The 17,937-nt window shown below is 41.7% G+C and overlaps 1 protein-coding gene across 1 annotated transcript; it reads right to left on the bottom strand.

The window, feature by feature from the left end:
- Positions 1–6,692: 6,692 nt before the first annotated feature.
- On the bottom strand, positions 6,693–17,439 carry scn2b (sodium channel, voltage-gated, type II, beta). The gene is made up of 5 exons (XM_079271293.1): positions 17,255–17,439; positions 10,174–10,334; positions 9,785–10,001; positions 9,012–9,204; positions 6,693–7,382 (listed from the first exon to the last, which is right to left on the bottom strand). Exons 1-5 carry the CDS (start codon positions 17,331–17,333, stop codon positions 7,352–7,354), a joined length of 681 nt encoding a protein of 226 aa, XP_079127419.1. The 5' UTR covers positions 17,334–17,439; the 3' UTR covers positions 6,693–7,351.
- Between the last annotated feature and the right edge of the window lie 498 nt (positions 17,440–17,937).

Genomic DNA, 17,937 nt, shown 5'->3' with positions numbered 1-17,937 from the left:
TGGCAGGCTAATACATTGGCAAGATGTCATGTTTTATCTCTTTCTTGTTCCCTCTTCAGTTCTACAGTACGTATTTGGAAGGGCTTGTTTTGAAATGAAAACATAACAGCAACACCACAGAAACCTTTTGGTGTTGCATTACTGTTCTAAGGCACTACATATGCAGTATACTGCATGTACACAAGCCTGTGTATTTTAATACATTTTGACTTTATTATTTGCATGACACAGGGTTTTTTGGTCGACGTTTTTTGAAATGATTTGCTTGGTACATTTGACTACAAACCAGCAACTGCCAAAAACTGTACCGATGCAAGCCAATTTGGGCAAAAGGCCCAGACAGCATCCTTTGAGGTCTGTGGACCAGAGCTCAGCCTGTCCTCCGTCGTCTGTCGATGAAACCTTTACAATCAGCAAACGTGACTGTGCTGGAAAGACCTGGCCTTGACGTACGTTCTTTGGCTTTCTATCAGATTGTCACAGACTAACTTCAGAAACTGGTCTCAGTTGATATGCCTTTGCCTGCAAGGCACATAGGTGCAGTAACATGTCAATCACATGGAACCACCAGGACAGCACACAATCTAGTTCAGCCTTCAACACAACACGGCTGCAGTGAAGGATCACCAAAGTCCACTACTTTAATGCGCAGTCTGACCTCCTTCCCAAGATTCACGACTTCCTCGCACATTGAGCGGCACATCAACAGTGTAATCACAGATTTTTTTATATACCGAATACAACTTCCCATTTCACTCAAACGTGGACAAGTAAAACCTAATATTAGCAAGCAAGGGGATCTATCTGCCTTTGCTTTTGCAGGACACTTTTATTGTTGTAACTGCTAAAAAGATTGAAGTGTACAAATACCTTGCTGGACCTGAGTGGGTGAACTGACTTTTGGTACACTGTAGACTTGCACATGCACGGGCAAAGGGGACTGTTCCTCATCTGTTAACTGCTAGCACTCCATGTACAACCCCACCACCACCACCTACTTTACTGTGGAACATAATTGACCCCTTGGTCCATCCACATATCACAGAAAATTATTCATGCATCCGATTAGTCATACTCAAAGTAACCACAATCACCCCCGACTCAGCACACCCACTGCATCGGCCCTTCATGCTGCTCGTCAGGCTACAGGAACAGAATAACAAGATGAGAGGACATTTACACTTTTTTTTTTCTTCTATTGCTGATACAAACCCCCACAAGTATATAGATGCTTGAATCCTATCCTAGCTTAAACATATACCTTTGTGCTATAGTTTTTATTCTGATGTTTTCTTTATTGTTATTTTTTCTCTCGTGTGGCTGCGGTTGCACCATGTTTATCTGTATTTCTGGTTTATTTTACCCCCTTCTGCTTTCCAGTTAACAATTCCTGCATTTTGCTTGGATGCTTGACCATAACACGCATGTGCACGTGTCAGGTATTGTCATTTCCAGGTTTTAGTGTGGGGGGGGACAGTGATAGATGAGTGAGATACATACCATGATGCAGCAAGCTCAGCTCCTTGTAGATAAATACATCAGTGGATGCTAGAGGCAAATACATAAATACACACGCATATATGAAGAGAGGGGGAATGGAATGCAAACATGCAGTGATACATGTGTCTTTGCATATGCACACCAAGATATAGTCACATATGAGCACACATGCACACACATACACACACACCTGCCTCTCGACAGGGTGACCTTGGATGCTGTGTGTAGAACGGAGGCGGAGCAAAAGAGGACATTACACTGACGAGAGGAGAGGAGAGTGTTAGGGACCAGGAGGGGTGAGAGGAAAGAGAAGTTCAAGGGGAGGAAAGATGGGGAGAGCAGACAGGGGAGAAGGAGAGAAAGGGGGCGGGGCGGGGGGGGCGACAGGAGCAAGGGGAGGAGAGACGACAGGAGGCAACGGAGGGAGGTGAGATGAGAGGCGGAGGGAGGGGGAGAGCGGAGGATCTGTTTCTGGGACGGCCAGGGCAGCGAAATGCTGCAGTGAAGCCACACAGCTGAGCCGGTCCGAGCACAGCTACTGAGAGACACTCGGCTCTCAGCCCGTATCTTCTCTCTCTCCATACCTTCATCTTCCCACCACTTTCAACTCCCACTCTGATTAACCTTCTTCTCACCCCTTACTTCAACCTGCCCCCCCACCTCTCCATATCTCTCTTTCTCTTTGCACCAGCCAGTGAGTGAGCAGATTTCAGAAAGCATCCTGAGGACAAGTGGGGCGGGCCTCTCTCTACCTCTCCTTTTCATATGTCCTTCCTATTTTTCCTCACCCTTCCTTCATTTCTTACACCTCATCAATTTCCCATCAATTCCTCATATTTTTGTTGCTTTGTAAATGTTGCTGAATGCCTCTTACTCTCTTGTTCTTCCCTCCGTTCTTGTCTTTGCGTCCCATTCCTCTCTTTTTCCTGTCTGTTTTGTCCCACGCGGTTTGTGATCCTGTTTTTATGTCTCTCCGTCCATGGTTCCGTCGGTGGGGAACAGGGACCATTAAAAGGTAAGTCCTCTCTAAAGTTAAGAGCAGGTCTGCAGTACACACCTGTGCAGAACATGCAGCCGGCCTCTTGGGGGAGAATTTGTGTTGGAGGCTTTCAGCCTCACAGTTTGTTGTGCAGCCTTATAGTCTCAAGGCTTGGAGTTGGATTTTAGTTGGAAACTGCTGCGATTTGCTTGATGTCGAAAAGGTTTAAGTACAAAAATGTTAAAAAAGATCGCAAAGTCTGTGGGTTGGTGTGTGTGTGTGTGTATGCGCGTAGTGTAATTGCAAACAGAAAGTTTAAATACACTTGTTAAGTATCTTACATATTGTCTTCTTCTTCCTCTACTCTACTTGCTGTTTCACTGGCTTTATAGAGTCACAATAACATTTTGTATAATTCGATCCAACATTCTTGAAGTGCATGACATGTGTCATAGTCCTTATTGAATACACACTTTGCAATTTAATCATTGGTTGGTTTTGTTGAGTAATTGTTTTGATGGTTTTGTCTTGAATATGTTTTTTTGGATGAAAACTACACAATCTACGGAGGTACTAATGATAGTAATGAATTCTTAACTTCAACAACTCATAATTCAATTGCTTGAAAAAATACACGAAAAAAAAAGTTGAACCAGGCTCAACTGTTACTGCAATGCACTGCTTTGTCCGGAACTGAACCAGCCAATCAAATACATGCAAACGCACAGCTGGTAGATCCTTTGTAACCTGAAATACCTTGCGCTTGAAATGATTGTGATTTGTTAAATAGTGTTATAGACAGCCTTGCACTATTTTGGTGTCTGCGCACAGGGCTGTTTTTTTTAAAAATCTGGGCTTCAGTTCAGAACCAAAATGAATCCGATTTGTCTGCAAAAGCTGAAAATACATAGTCTCCATTCACAAAGTCACCTCTGGCTGACTCTCAGCGGAGCAGTTCCAGGTTGTCCCCCCATGATGAGATCAGAGCGCAGCTTGGCTTCCTGAGTTTGAGACTTGTTACTGCTCAGATACATGCGTCGTGTCAGAGCACATGAGCATACTGTGGAGCAGTCAAAGCTCTGATGCTGTGATATAAGGCTTTAAACGGAGTTGCTGGGGCCTTTCTGTGTGGATCTGCATGTGTCCACTTTGCTTATTCAGTGTCCTACCACAGTGCAAAAACATGCTGGCGGACTATAAATTGCATGTAGTTGTAAATGGTTGCTTGCTATAGGTGTCAGCCCTGCAGCAGACTGGTGATAAACAGTGGTGTTCCCTGCTTCTTGACCAGTGTGAGCTGGGAAAGGCTTGGAAAGGAGAAGCAGGTATCGGTAATTAAAAGATGGATACAAAGTGAAATACAGAAAACTGTGATATTTTCCTAAATCATCTTTATTCAAAATACACAATGTAATGACAGCTGCATGTTCAGAGGCAGCAAAGTGCAAGCATTAGTTTGGTGTTCACTAACATTTAAAGTTGTACAACAGCAACTATTGTGGGCAAACGCATAGCCAGAGATGGTAAACAGTGATGCACAATGATAAATCTGTCTACTTCATTGTACAATATCAATGTTTTTGTTAGTTTAGTTGTTTGAGAAATACAGTATATACAATATACAGTCATCTATCTGACTTCATACCGCCAAATATGAATTAGCTCCAAATGTTAATCAGTCCTCACCTGATGGGTGAACCACACAAACCCTGCAACTTAAACAAGCTTGCACTCAGATAGCGGTGTCCCACAAAATGTGTCAGCCGGGGCTCTCCCAACCAAATAACTCTGCAGTTAAATGCATACAGCCAACTATTTGAATATATCAATACATCACCATTTTATTATAGTTCTTAACAGCATGATTGTGCTACATGACCATATTGATCACACAATACATCACATATAATTATAAAATCATGAATAATAAAACCATAAAAACCCTTATTAAGTTATAGGCCTTAACACAGGCCTGTGCATTTTTTTTTTTTTTAAATAATGTCAGAAACCAGGAATGGCCAAGCCACCAAATTTGGAAGTGCCAACCACTCTCCGAAATCTGGATGACACAGCATTACAGGTATCATAGAGACATCACTCTGTGTCATCACAACATCGTTAAAACAACATTCAGAGAATAACAAAGCTCACATGCTGCAACATGTAAAAGTGGACATTAAATATTGATCTGATCAAGAGAAGATTGTTTTTTACATTTAAGGTGCTCCAACCAAAGACATGATCAAAACAAATGCACGACCAATACATTTCCCATTTAACCATACACTCATCATGCCGTGTTTCTATAACGGTCCAACTTTCACATATACCACCTTATTAAAGTGAGCTGTGTGTGATGTCCTCATTTCCATTCCATCCACATGCTCTCCACTAATTAAACAGATTATATTAGAATTGGTATGAATGTGTTGATGTGCAAAACAAGACATACATTTTGATACACCACTGATGAGGTAAAGGCATAACTTTGGAGACGGAGCTAGGATGTAAGTTTTAAAACCTTCATGACTTTTCCATATTAATCTGCTTTAAAATGAACAAATAAAATGGGTTTGTATTGAGGTGTAATGGCTCAGTTTAAAGTTTTTCTATCTCTTAAACCGGGCTCCAGTTGGAAAAAAGATATCGATTATGTGAATGGAAGCTTGTAGTTTTTCAGAATGTAAACAAAGATTTTTGAATCTTGAAGTTGGCAGATTAATCTCATCTGTGTGCAACCAAATACCTCTGAGACTTTATAAATCAAATATGCAAAACATATATATGCATGAATCAAAATGAAATCAAAATAAAATTCTGGTGTTATAATATTTGATAAATGATTGCTACATATGAGAAAGCTCAAACATGCTTTGACTGACTCACATTGCTGTGGCTTTATCAATTTAATGAATTAAACAGAACATGATTACATTTCTTAATTCATTATAATATTTTTCTTTTTGATATGCACTGTTTGACATGCATTCATGGCAGTATAAGCTGTACATGCTTTAAATTGACAAAATAGCAGATTCTAGCTATTTTCAATTCAGCACCTCTCTGTCAGTCACGAACACAAGCATCTTGTGTTCTAATTTGGATCATTTGGTATTGTTTCCTGTATTAATATGCGTGTGATATTTGTCATGGTAAGGATTACTATAAAACGGTGGCTGTGTAAAATCTACTTTTTGTGCAACCTTTATTAAGTCCTGCCATACATATTAATAATGGTTGTCACTGGCATGGTTACGTGATTGTAGGTGCAATGTGACTTTTCCACTTAAAATAGTCTTTGATATGTTTCTGACATAACTTCTGTCATATATCAGCAATAATTCACTTCACTTTATCTCTAATACCATCCTTTTCATCCAGTAACATTATTCATGTAGGGCAGCATTGTGAGAGGAAAGCTCGTCACTGTTACTGACAATTCTCCCCATGCAGTGTGTGCAAATAAGTGCACAATGTACTGCAGTCATAGATATTGTAAGTGTTGTTATGGTCTGATACAAAGACACATTGTATCCCATAAATAACTGAACAAACATCTGTGTCTGCTACTGCAACCTCTGTATTCAGGCACACTAACACATCATTCTTCTAGACAAGGCCTGGATGGGTGCAGACGTTTCTGTCATAGGGGTGGACGGTATAACCAGTGATAACATACAGTGGAAATATAAAGATTGGGCGATGCGGTTTGTGTTACTAAAGAATGAATTTAAAGGGTGACTTCTGTGTTTTTCAACATGGACCCTATTTCCCATGTTTTAGTGATGAAACTGGGGACAACAATTTTTGAAAATGGTCCAGTATTGAGGGAGAACACTGCAGCTGCGAAAGGGGCTGCAAAGTGATCATGTCGATGAAGCACAATTGCGCAACGTCAATTTACATCCAATACAGTGCATGTTTTTACCACTGACCGGCTCAGATTGTTATCACAACATTATGGAGGGGACCCTACAGAGAAAAACATGTTCTTTACCTTTCAATTGATCCGGTCCGTTTCTTATTGTGCGTCTCACTCTGAGAAGTCCAGTTCAGGAGTCTGACATCGCATCAACATTGTCGAAATCAGCCAAATATTCAGTCATGACATTGGAAATCTTTTAAAAATCACTAAACTGCGCTGTCTGTACTCCAACATAACAAACTCTCACTCACGTCGTCTTACGGCAACAAGTCACATGAAACGGTAACAAGAAGGAAGTGAAAGGTTTCTCTGTTTGGTCATTTCCATAATGTTGTCAGGCCCTTATAGTAACAACCTGAGCCTGTCGGTGGCAAAAACAAGCACTTTTAGTGGGCGTAAATTGACGGTGCGCAATTGCCCGATATGATTACATTCCAGCCTGTTTCTTTAGGTCTGCAGCGTTCTCTCTGAATACTGGACCAGTTTCAAACATCCTTGCTCCCATTAGTCACTTAGTGAGTGAGAGTAAACTGAAATTTCAGACTAATTATAGAATAAACTTCAGGCCATAAAATGAGATATTGTGACGCTGTGATATTGTACTGTACTATATTGTAGTATACATTTTAGGTCATACCCCCCAGCCCTTGCATGTCCTGTTCGTGTGTGATGAAAATTCCAATCCGTATTGAGAGATTGACTCATTGTGAGATCGTCCCTGAAGTTGATTTGTGGCTTTGAATAAAAAGTAACATGTGTTTAGCAGGTAAGTTTGCAGAAAAATGTTCCCTGGCTTATTTCAAGGAAAAGGACGCATCTCGCACAGACATATAGAAATACGCACGCACACAGACACATTCAGCCCCCCCACCACACACACACACACACACACACACACATGCAAAAGATATGGAAGTATCAGTGGACAATGATTCAAGCAGTGGTTACTATAGATCTTCAGGTAGGGAGTGCTTATGTCTGAAAGAAAAGAGAGGAGGAGAGAATGAACAATATTTGACCGATGCTTGTACTATTCTTGGTAGATGCCCCAATAAAAAAAGCTTCTCTAGAGATGAAGCCAGCCGGTAGAGAGATCTGGGGCAAAACACACACACAAAGGAACCTGTACGCTTGCACACATGCACACACATATAAATACGTTTGTGGTTCTGTTGGCTACTGCAATCCTACTAATAGCAATTCTTAATGTATTATGTAACATGCAAAGAGAGCAGTGTCCTGTCAGTCTGGTTTGACTTTGATTTTGAAATTAGTTGTATTTCATATTTTTCTCGATACAGTCCATGTCAAGTTCTGTAGCAGACATGGTGTTCATGACAGACGACAACAACAGTCCAGATTGGGTGACATGAGCAGGTATTTACCGGAGGGGGCGTTGGGGGTGAGAGCTCCACGGGCCGCTGGTTCAATCAGATGACCCAGCTATGGTTGTCTATAAATAAAAGCCAAGAGATGCCCGACAACATCAATAGAGGGAGGTTTGAGGTTTGTAATCCAATTACAGGAGAGAAGAGGGTAGTTAAAGTGACAAAGACAGAGTTATGTCTGAGCTGTGGGTTTTTTCTTTTGTACGAATTACATCTTGGACGGGGACTGAGGACCATGCTGTAAACCTGCACTTTAACACATTTCAAAATAGGCTAAAAACATGTGTGTTTGTGTTACACTGCATGTCTGCATACAGTAGGTTTAGGAGTAGGAGCAGATGTTTGTACTATTGACTCGTCCATACAGAAGAAAGATATGAAATTAAGCCCAACGACCAGACCGGGCGGGACGCATAAATCCCCACAGCCATTTTATTTCTGTGTGCGGACCTAATGTAAACAAAATAGGCAGTGCCAGCACGTGAGTGTATTGATAAGGCTGATAATACAATTATCAGCACATCGTCCCTGTTCATATGCAGCATACGTGGTGCTGCCAATATGTGGACGTGGTTTGGACCAGCAGATGTATACGAGTAAACATAGGGCTAACCTGGAATACAGGGGGGTCCGGGGGATCCTCCCGTGGGAATATTTTGATAAACAAGCTACATTTCTATGCTTTTTAAGCACTCTGGCACCTTGTTAAATGCAAAGTAATATAGTCTCACATTGTTTCTGATCAAATCTGTGTGCTCTACCATTTCTCCACTACTCCAACCCCAACACACACACTGTTTAGAGCCCTGCATTCATTTATGACAAGCTGTTGTTTTTACGGGGACTATCTCACATTCAAACAATACATTTTTTTTATTGCAAGCTTCACTTTGATATTCCTAATGTTGCAAGATAATAAAATATATCACAAATATTTGGATAATGCACATCAATTAACAAAGATAATAATGAATCATCATTCCTGATTTATTCTTGGGGGGGGGGGGGGGGGGTCAGCCTGGCCATACGCTGGGTTTACCAATGACTGGGCTGTAGAATTTAGGTTTTATGGACACAATAATGCGGGTGTAAAAAAGTGCTTAAGTTAAATGTAGAATCACAAAGTGCCTAAACGGCTATAATATACATGCTTCTGCATCTTGATGCTTCTGCTAGTAACTACTTGAAGATTTAGGATGTTATGGGGAGATTTCCTTACTTGATTCCCTCCTCTGCAACACCCTCAGCCTCCAGTTTCCCCTCCTCCTCCATCTTCTCTTCTGAAATCAGTTCCTGCTTTTGGTGTCGGCGGAGACATTTCACTACTACCATGGAAAGGATCAGCAGAGCTAATGCTCCACCCACTGATGCCCCAATCGCAACTGCAATGGTCGAATCCCTTGGAGGGGGAACTGAGGAGAGGAGAATAAAGGGTTCAATAGTTTGTAGACAAAGGATGGAGACAAGTGCAATGCTGGCTAAAAGCTTCACTGAGCTGATTAAACAGAGTGGAAAGAAAGAAAGTGCTGCTGAGTTAGCCAGGGTCATGTGCGTGTGTGAGAGTGTGTGTGGGTGCGAAAAAGATGCTGAAGGACTAAGTTCAACCTCTTGTTGGTCATTAATAAGTAGAAAGCTGACTCATCACCATTAGGTCTTCATGCTCCAGGATACACACACACACATACATACACACACACACATACATACATACATACATACACAGTGTGTTATTTATGATTACTGTGTGGCATTTATCCTCAAAGAACAGTGTCAGAAAAATCTAGCCAACACTTGACACAAGGAATGTTTCTTTAAAGCAGCACTCTCCCTTGAAAATATACATTTTGGTTTAGCACTGAACCCTGCATGTACGTTTGGTAGCCGAGGGGTACATTTGAAGGTTTGAGAGATGCAGTTTGTGGGTATCTTTATGGCAAGGATTAGGATTTATGCAGTGCAGTATCTTCAGAAAGTGTAGGTTTAGTATCTTACGTTCGGAAACAACATTGAGCTGTAAGCCATTATGTCCATGGATGCGGTCTGGGGGGTTTATCACATTGCAGTTGTAATGCCCCTCATCCTCGATCTGAACATTGGATAGAGTGATTGACATGTCATTCTTATCCGGGTTCCCGGCAAACTTGACCCTATCTCCGAACCGGTCCGAGCGCAGAGGCACCATTCCTCTTTTCTTATGGTACATCATAATCTATGGAGAGAGAGAGAGAGAAAGATATATATATATATATATATATATATATATATATATATATATAGATAGAGAGAGAGAGAGAGAGTGTCCATAACAGGCTTAAACTTTTCAAATGTAGACACCTATAGTTGTGGTTGTAGATGTTTAGCATAATGACAAGCCATTTTACCATCTCCTCTGTGTCATTAAGTGTTTCTTGGTAGGTCCAGTTCATGACAAACTTGTTAGGATCCATCTTATAGCAGGAAGTAAATGTGCAGGGGATTTTGATAGTTGTTCCATTCAGTGCATCAACGCTACCGGGCATGATCACGTCCATGCTCGAACAACCTGCAAATAACAACAACACCAGTGTTAATAATGCCGTTAATGTGAGTAAAACATCTGAGCTGTCTGGCAAAGTGATTGCAGATCAAATCAATATGTCTTCTACATTAACATCTCCAGCAAAGTCAATTGTAAAACATAGACAGGAAACAGAAAGTGGTATCTCACAGCATATTTGTTTGATCCCTTTAAATCCACAACATATGCCTCTTTAGATGGATTTATTGCAATTTCCAAGCAGCGGCTCTGTCCAGAGAGTAAACAAGCTTCCACATAAGTTTCCACAACAGCATCGCTATTTTTGTTGAGGGATTGCACATTATTTCAGTTATCTATTGCTGCTACAGGAGGGGACATCCATGTTGAAACACAGGGATCTTGGCTTTACAAATTGTCATTTGTGATATTTGAATGAAGAGCTTGATTGCGGGTAGCTGTGGAATGGCATTATTCCACTTGAATATGGCCACGCTGAACACACTGTAATAAAGCTAAATTATGTCAGACCCCATGAATTGAATAACAGAGATAGTTAGTGTAGTGGAAGCGAGATATGTTGTTTTTGGCATCTCCTCATTGTAAGCAGGTTTAACCCTTTATTAATGAAATAACATAATATTTCCATTGTTTTATTTATGTAGCACTTGTGCAAATCATGATGGCTAATGTTAAAGGAACAGTCAAATATAGTGGACTGATGGCATCAAATGTAATATTCCTCAGTTATCACCGGTATGATTTTGTTGAAACTGGGGGATGATGATTTTTTGGTACCATGATCTGGCATCGACACATTTGGCCTCATGAAAACAGTAGAATGAAATGGATGAAATCTATTTCACTAACGTAGTGTGGGCATCAAAGTGTATTCAAAGTCATTACAATCATTGCAGTTGATGAAGTTATCAGGAGGGATGGCAGGATAGCACAGTCTATGGAACACTGCAAGACAACAAAAGCCTTTTATTGGCTCTCATGATCATGATACTTGCACAGTAGTAGCAATAAACGATGTTAAATATACATTTAGACTGCTGCAGTAAGCCATATTCTACATTTCGACGTTCTAAAATGAAAGCCAAAAAGCATATAACTGCATATCATGGAACTTGAAATGAAATTAAAGTCTCGTTTAGTTTCCTCAGGTTTCCTCCTCCCTTCTACCATGATGTCTTAAGCATGGGCTTACACTCCCCAGACAGAATCTGTGCCTCTCGCTCAGTACGCGTGTGTTTCTGTGCACGTGTGTGATGGGACTCTGCACCATTCTTTCCTCTGCAGTCGGGTGTTTCTGGCACCCTTCCCACTGCTGCTGCACCACTCCACAGGCCTGCCTCTCTGCACCACACACACACACACACACACACACATGCAATTTCTGCATCTCCCACGCACCGTATGTATAATTTACATACGCACGCACGCACACACACACACACGCACACCGTGTTCCATGCGCACCGTTCACCAGTCAGGTGTCTTGTAATGCAGCTGCTTCTTGCTCTCTCTTCCTATTACACACAAACACACACACACTGACACACAACCTCCTACAACGTGTGCACTGTCAGCAGTGCACTAGGCATGCTAGCTGTGCTATGTCAATGTCATCCCAGCACAATGACCTATATCTGTACACACAGCTAACACGTTTAAACACCAAAGTCACTGACACACACACACACATAGACACAGGTGCGCACTCCATACAGTCACAGTGCCTACAGCGCGACTACAACCCACACACAAATACGCAGTGTGAGAAAGTTTGATACAGGCTCTTGCTGACTCAGCAGTGCTATGGATGGTGTGAAAGGGGCAGATGCAGACGGCGAGAGGCAGAGGCTTGCTAACAGATGAAATACTGCAGTGAAGCAGCCTCATGCAACTCCTCCCTCCCTCTTCCCCTCTTCCTCTTCCTTCTTTCATCTTGGGCCACCTCTCTTGCCTTCTCTCACGCCTCTGTCCTACTACTGTCCTCCGTCTGACCCCATAACTACCCTCAAAATTACAATTTTTCTGTTTCTTACGATCTTCACTTTCCGGTCTCCCCCCCCCCCCCCCTTGCCTTCTCTCTCTTACGCACTTCTATTTCCCTCCATTGTTCCCTACTCCCACAAGGTCAATGCAGAAAAAAAAGATAAACCGTAGGTAGGTCTGTTACGTCATTTTTTCATTGGGCTGCACGTATATGCACACAAAACTATTCACAGCAGAGGTGTGTATTGGTGAAAAATAACAGTTTTAGTTTATTAGAGAAAGGCAGACAGCCTGACTCACTGATGGGTAAAAGAAGTACACTCAAACAGATTGTATATATGGTTGTTGTGTACATATTATATTTCCACAACAACAGTAATGATGCCCACACTGTTCCAATTTGCATTAAATAAATAAATAAAAAAGAAAGCTGTGGCCAACTGAGAGGCACCACAACTTATCTAAGCAACATTGTCAACGAGTACGCACAACAGGAACAATGGTTCCTAAAACGACAATCCTTGGATGAGTCAGGAGAGGTTCAATACATATTACAGTGAATTTATTTTTCAAGGTAGCCTGGACTAGACTAAACTCTTTCGCCTCCAGATCTCAATCCAATTAGTCATCTGTGGGATGGCATGGACAAAGCTTGTCTGAGCAGGAACTTGCCGAGGACCAGCTTGACAAAACCACATATTTTGAAGGTCTCTTCTGAAAGTGATGTAAAGCTGCTTTAAGGGCACAAAGGGCTTCAGCTCAGTATTTAGAGGCTCCCATTTTCATTACATTACAGTCAAAGCGACTTACAATTCAGATTCTATCACAATTCTACACCGTAGGCACAGCTGCAGGAGCAATTTTGGGGTGAAGTGTCTTGCCCAAGGACACAACAGGCAACTAGTGAAGGGGATCGAACCGCCGATCCTCTGATTGAAGGACGGCCCTGCTATCCACTTCGCCACAGTCGCCCCATGATGATCATATACTAGGACCCAGTTGTGCAATCGCTAAAAGTATCACCACTCACTTATGTTGGTGTTGAAGGTGGTTGTAACTGGATCTCGGGTTGAAGAAGTGCTGGTCCTGAGTGGTTTGTTGGGAGTAAATACTGGTCTTGAGTGTGTTGATGCTTTACGGTTAGTAACTGGGCACGCTCCTTCCTGAAACTTTTGCAAAGGAGCCAAAATCTCAACAGAGGACTATGCAACTCTACACGCCGTCCTTCAGATAGGTCGGCTCTCTTCTACTCTTCTGCTTTGGGCAGCTTCAGTGAGGGCTCTGACCTCTGATCTCCACCTCCTTAGTTCACCACAACGCCTCTACAAAGCACTATAACCGGGAGCACTTGTAAATTCCTTGTATATCTCCAGGGCAACATTGGCTTAATGGTGATGGATGGGTTAGGCCATAACATCTAATCTGATTCCAGATAGATTGGTTGCTGGTAAAAACAATTATTTAATTCCAAGTTGCTTTTAGTGGGTCCAGACATTACTTTACGTGTTTATCTGCTGCTGCTGCTGCTTGGCATCTGAACACTTGCTTGTGTTTGATAAGTGTTACAATTGAAGATGGCAGTAAGAGGCTGGTCAGCATCGCTCAGCCAGCACAGAGCAGTTTCTGGGGATTCGGGTAAGTATTACTATTTTGTTATGCCTTTGCCTCCCAACACACCAAAGGGGCATTGGCGTAAAAGTGAATCATGAGTTTGCAACTTAAACACCACTTAGCAACGCCTGTAAAGCCCACAGATGTTTTGTGGTTGATATGTTGACCCCAGCATGCTGCCTTTAAATTGTTATAAGTCTGGTATTGTTAGGTTTTGATTCTTTTGACTCAGTGCTGCAGGACTTAGCTCTAGTGCCCCCTGCTTTGGAGAAAGTCACACTGCATTCTGCACACTGCAGCACTCCACACTCAGGTAACAAAAGGGGGAGCAGTCAGCAGTCAATACGTTCATTTCTGGAGAAACCTGACGGATGGAGAAGCTTTTCTCCGGTTATGTCATGACTAGACAGGGATAGCAATCGGCCCCAGAGCTCCATTAAGTGATGAACAAAAACATGTGTGGGTCTGCAGCGTCTTTGTGGGATAGGTTACTGTATCAGCACAGACAGGAGCACATTATCCAGGATACTGACCTTATTTAACTGCAGTGTTGCAGGCGTACTTATTGCACAAGCCCATAGTCTTCTGTGATCACCAGTACTATTGATGGAAATATATTGACCGGAGTTGAAAGGTACTTTCTATTCCTTGTCCTCCTCTCCCTTCCACTGTTATGCATTATTGACAGTCGTGTCTACTCATAATAGAGTCTGGGTGCTTGAAGATACAGTATGCTGACACTTTGAAGAAGCACTTAAAGGGAGATACAAACAAATACACCAACATAAAACACAGAAACATGGCAGTAAATAGATACAGAGATCAATGTACATACCAGTTTGGAATGGTGGTCGTGTTAAACATTAGTCACATGGTTTAGATCAGTTACATTTAAGGTTCACCAAACAAAGGTGAAGCTTCTGGACAGGAATCTGACGAGAAACACTGGGTCCATCTTAACATCTTATAAATAAGGAAACATCAGCAGCCGTACATTTTCAAAAGGTATTTCTAAAGTAATTTATTTCACTAATTCTAACTCCTGCATTACAAACAATAATGATTTTAATGATGTGTTCCAAAGGGACGCCAAGGGATACATACTTCGAGAACTGCAGAGAAAAAAGCACTGATAGTTCAATAGGAAGGAAGGTATACAAGTTAAGGTAAATTAAGTTACTTTCTTTGTCAACTACGGAGGATTTGCTACATTGTCACGTCATTGGCAACGCTTGTTGGACCATGTCACGATGCAAAATCAGGAGAGGGAGGCTATCTTTGGATTTGTATTATTTAATATCTAATTCTAGGCTAAAGGATACAATGATACTATGTCTGAATGACATACATTGCAATTCAAATAAGTAATGTCATGGTGACTGTGACAAACACTGTCATGAATGATTCTTGTTGAAGTGTTTCAAGAAAAAAAAGAATATTCAGAAGCAAGACAAAGCTAAAACTCATTTATTTGTATTTGGGAAAGTAAGGAACAGTTAATGGAAAATGTAGGTCCACCGAGTGGTCTTTTCAGTCTTTTTATTTCCTTTATTTGTATTTGTTTTTTAAAGGCTCTGCTGTCATTTAAACCCAGGATTGATTAGAAAAGCACAAGGAGCTCCCTTACCCCTTTATAGAAATATCTCCCATGCTGGCCTCAATTATAAAGCCATTGTTCGTAGCAGTTATCGTTAGGGTCGGTTTTGAATTTTCTTTTCTCTCAGGAAACTAAATGCATTGCTGTTACATTAAACTTTTGACTGAATTGTGGGAAGTTGACTCTTCCAATGCAATAATGCCAGAAGTCCATGCCAGTATTAATATTGGATGCCTTGTCTTTGCAGTGTGCTGCTGCCATCTAGTGCCTCTTTGCAGGAACTGGAACTGTGGGGTTGCTGAGTAAAGTTAAAAGAACAATGGGCAGAAAGAATATTAGTGGGAAACTGCAGCAGCTTCACAAGTCAGCAGACGTCCACAGGAATACTGACAAACGTGTTGTTAGCCTGATGGTGTTCTTCTGAAAGGCAGCACACAAGATGTATTTTATGCAATATTCTTTCATTTTGACAATCAAACAGCGGGGTAAATAATAATTAAAGAGGAATGCAATGATCTTACATTCCCCCCCCCCCCCCCCTCCTTCAGCATAACAACCTACATCCTGTTGAAAAGAGATAGAAAGGAGCAACTGTACTTCTGGAGTTGCATCTCCATGCAAATCTATTTTCAGTTGGAATCGGGGAAAACACTGTCCACAAATAAACTGTGTGTTTGATTTCCCCTATGTCAATTTCCAAAACCACTGGACAGCAACATTTGACGAAACAAGAAGACAAAAGGACAATTTGAAGACAACATTCAACTCTGTTGTCCTCTTGGCCCTCAGTATTTCCTCCCTCATTTCAGAATGGCTTTTAAGAGAGAACGACATGATGAAACTGGATGTAAATAAGATTTTCCATGAAACTGTACAAACCTTTTTTTCCATATGAATGACACATACATGTTGCACATTTACCAGTGCCACCAAGTGGCTTTACTGTGGCGTTTATTATTGCAACTTAAGCAGCAGGAAGGGGAGCGTATGTTATACAAGCTCAACGCTGACATACATCACCACAGCACTGGCTTGTATAATGATGGACAAGGTTGGCTTTCGATTGTAAATCCATATTTAAGCCTCATGTGATCATCCACCCTGCTGTTCACATCTGCTCCCTCGTGTGTTTATATAAATCCCAAAAAACTAATATTTAGATGGCCCCATCAGTAGGTTTGTATTGCATGTCTGCTACTGAATACAAGGCCCATAAATATCAACAGCACATTGTTGGCGCCTCATTACAGGACTATTGCAGGCCATCACTCACAACACTGAGACCTACTGTGTACTGTGTAGCCTACACTGTCATCCTGAGCCAATATGTATTTGTATATCGTGCATCCAAAACCCTGTTTAAAGGCTGTGATGCGCGAGGGCACTGGTTTATATGTCAACAGAGGCTAAATGGAGTATAGGGTGGAAATAAGTGGCAGAAGTACCACAACAGATCAGAATTCAGTTTCCCTAAAAGCCGTCCACGAAAGCCACAACAGTCTGGTTTTAATGGTTTCTATCAAACGAGGGAAACACTGGGATGGCAATTAACCGACATTGTCTCGAATTACAACCATTATCTCCCTCTCGTGCACACACTCACTCACACTCGCACAGTCAGATATGAGGGGAAAGGCCGAAATATGCAGCGGTTTTCGGGCGCTATCATCCCAACGAAGGGTCGCGTGTCAAATGTATCGGAGCATCGATCGGTTTGGCTGTTTTGGTTTCTTACCGGAGAGCGAGAACAGCAGCAGCAGCGCGGCGCTCAGCAGCTGAACGCCAGACCTCCTTTCCTGCGCGGGGGAAGACATGTTCTCTCCTTGTTAATAAATACAAAAAACAACGACGCTTTTCAAATATAATATGTTTAAAAAAGGAGCAGCAAATCGGCTCTTGTGTGCATTAAAATGCTAAATATTTTTTTTAAGGGGGATTTAGAGGCAGGACATGGCTGGCAGTGTCTGTAGCCTTATGACGGTTGATCTCCTGGTTGTCGGTTCGTTGGCGGCGGAGGAGGGAGGGCACGACAGGAAGCCACTGGGATAAAATGGAGGATGTCTCTTCCTCACATATAGGTTGAAAACAAATAACTTACTATAAATAATAAATACACTAAAGAGCAACAAATAAGCTCAAAATCAAACAGACTCATGAACACGTGGGTGACAAAGTATAAACATGGTGGCCCAACTAACACACTTTCATTTGTTACTGGTGTGTGAGGTAAATGGACTGTATGTGTATCGTCTTTCCGACCACTCAAAGCGGTTTTCACACTACTTGTCATATTTCACTTGTCATCATTCACCTATTTACACCCATTCACACACTGATGGAAGCCACCTGCCCATGAAATGCATGCAAGATGACAACAACAACTATTTCAGGATTATATTTCAAGATTTGTGTTAAGAA

This window comes from Melanostigma gelatinosum (genome assembly GCF_949748355.1).
Source record: "Melanostigma gelatinosum genome assembly, chromosome: 7".
Taxonomy (NCBI): domain Eukaryota; kingdom Metazoa; phylum Chordata; class Actinopteri; order Perciformes; family Zoarcidae; genus Melanostigma; species Melanostigma gelatinosum.
The sequence above is the reverse complement of the archived record's forward strand: the minus strand, read 5'-3'. Positions and strand labels throughout refer to the sequence as shown.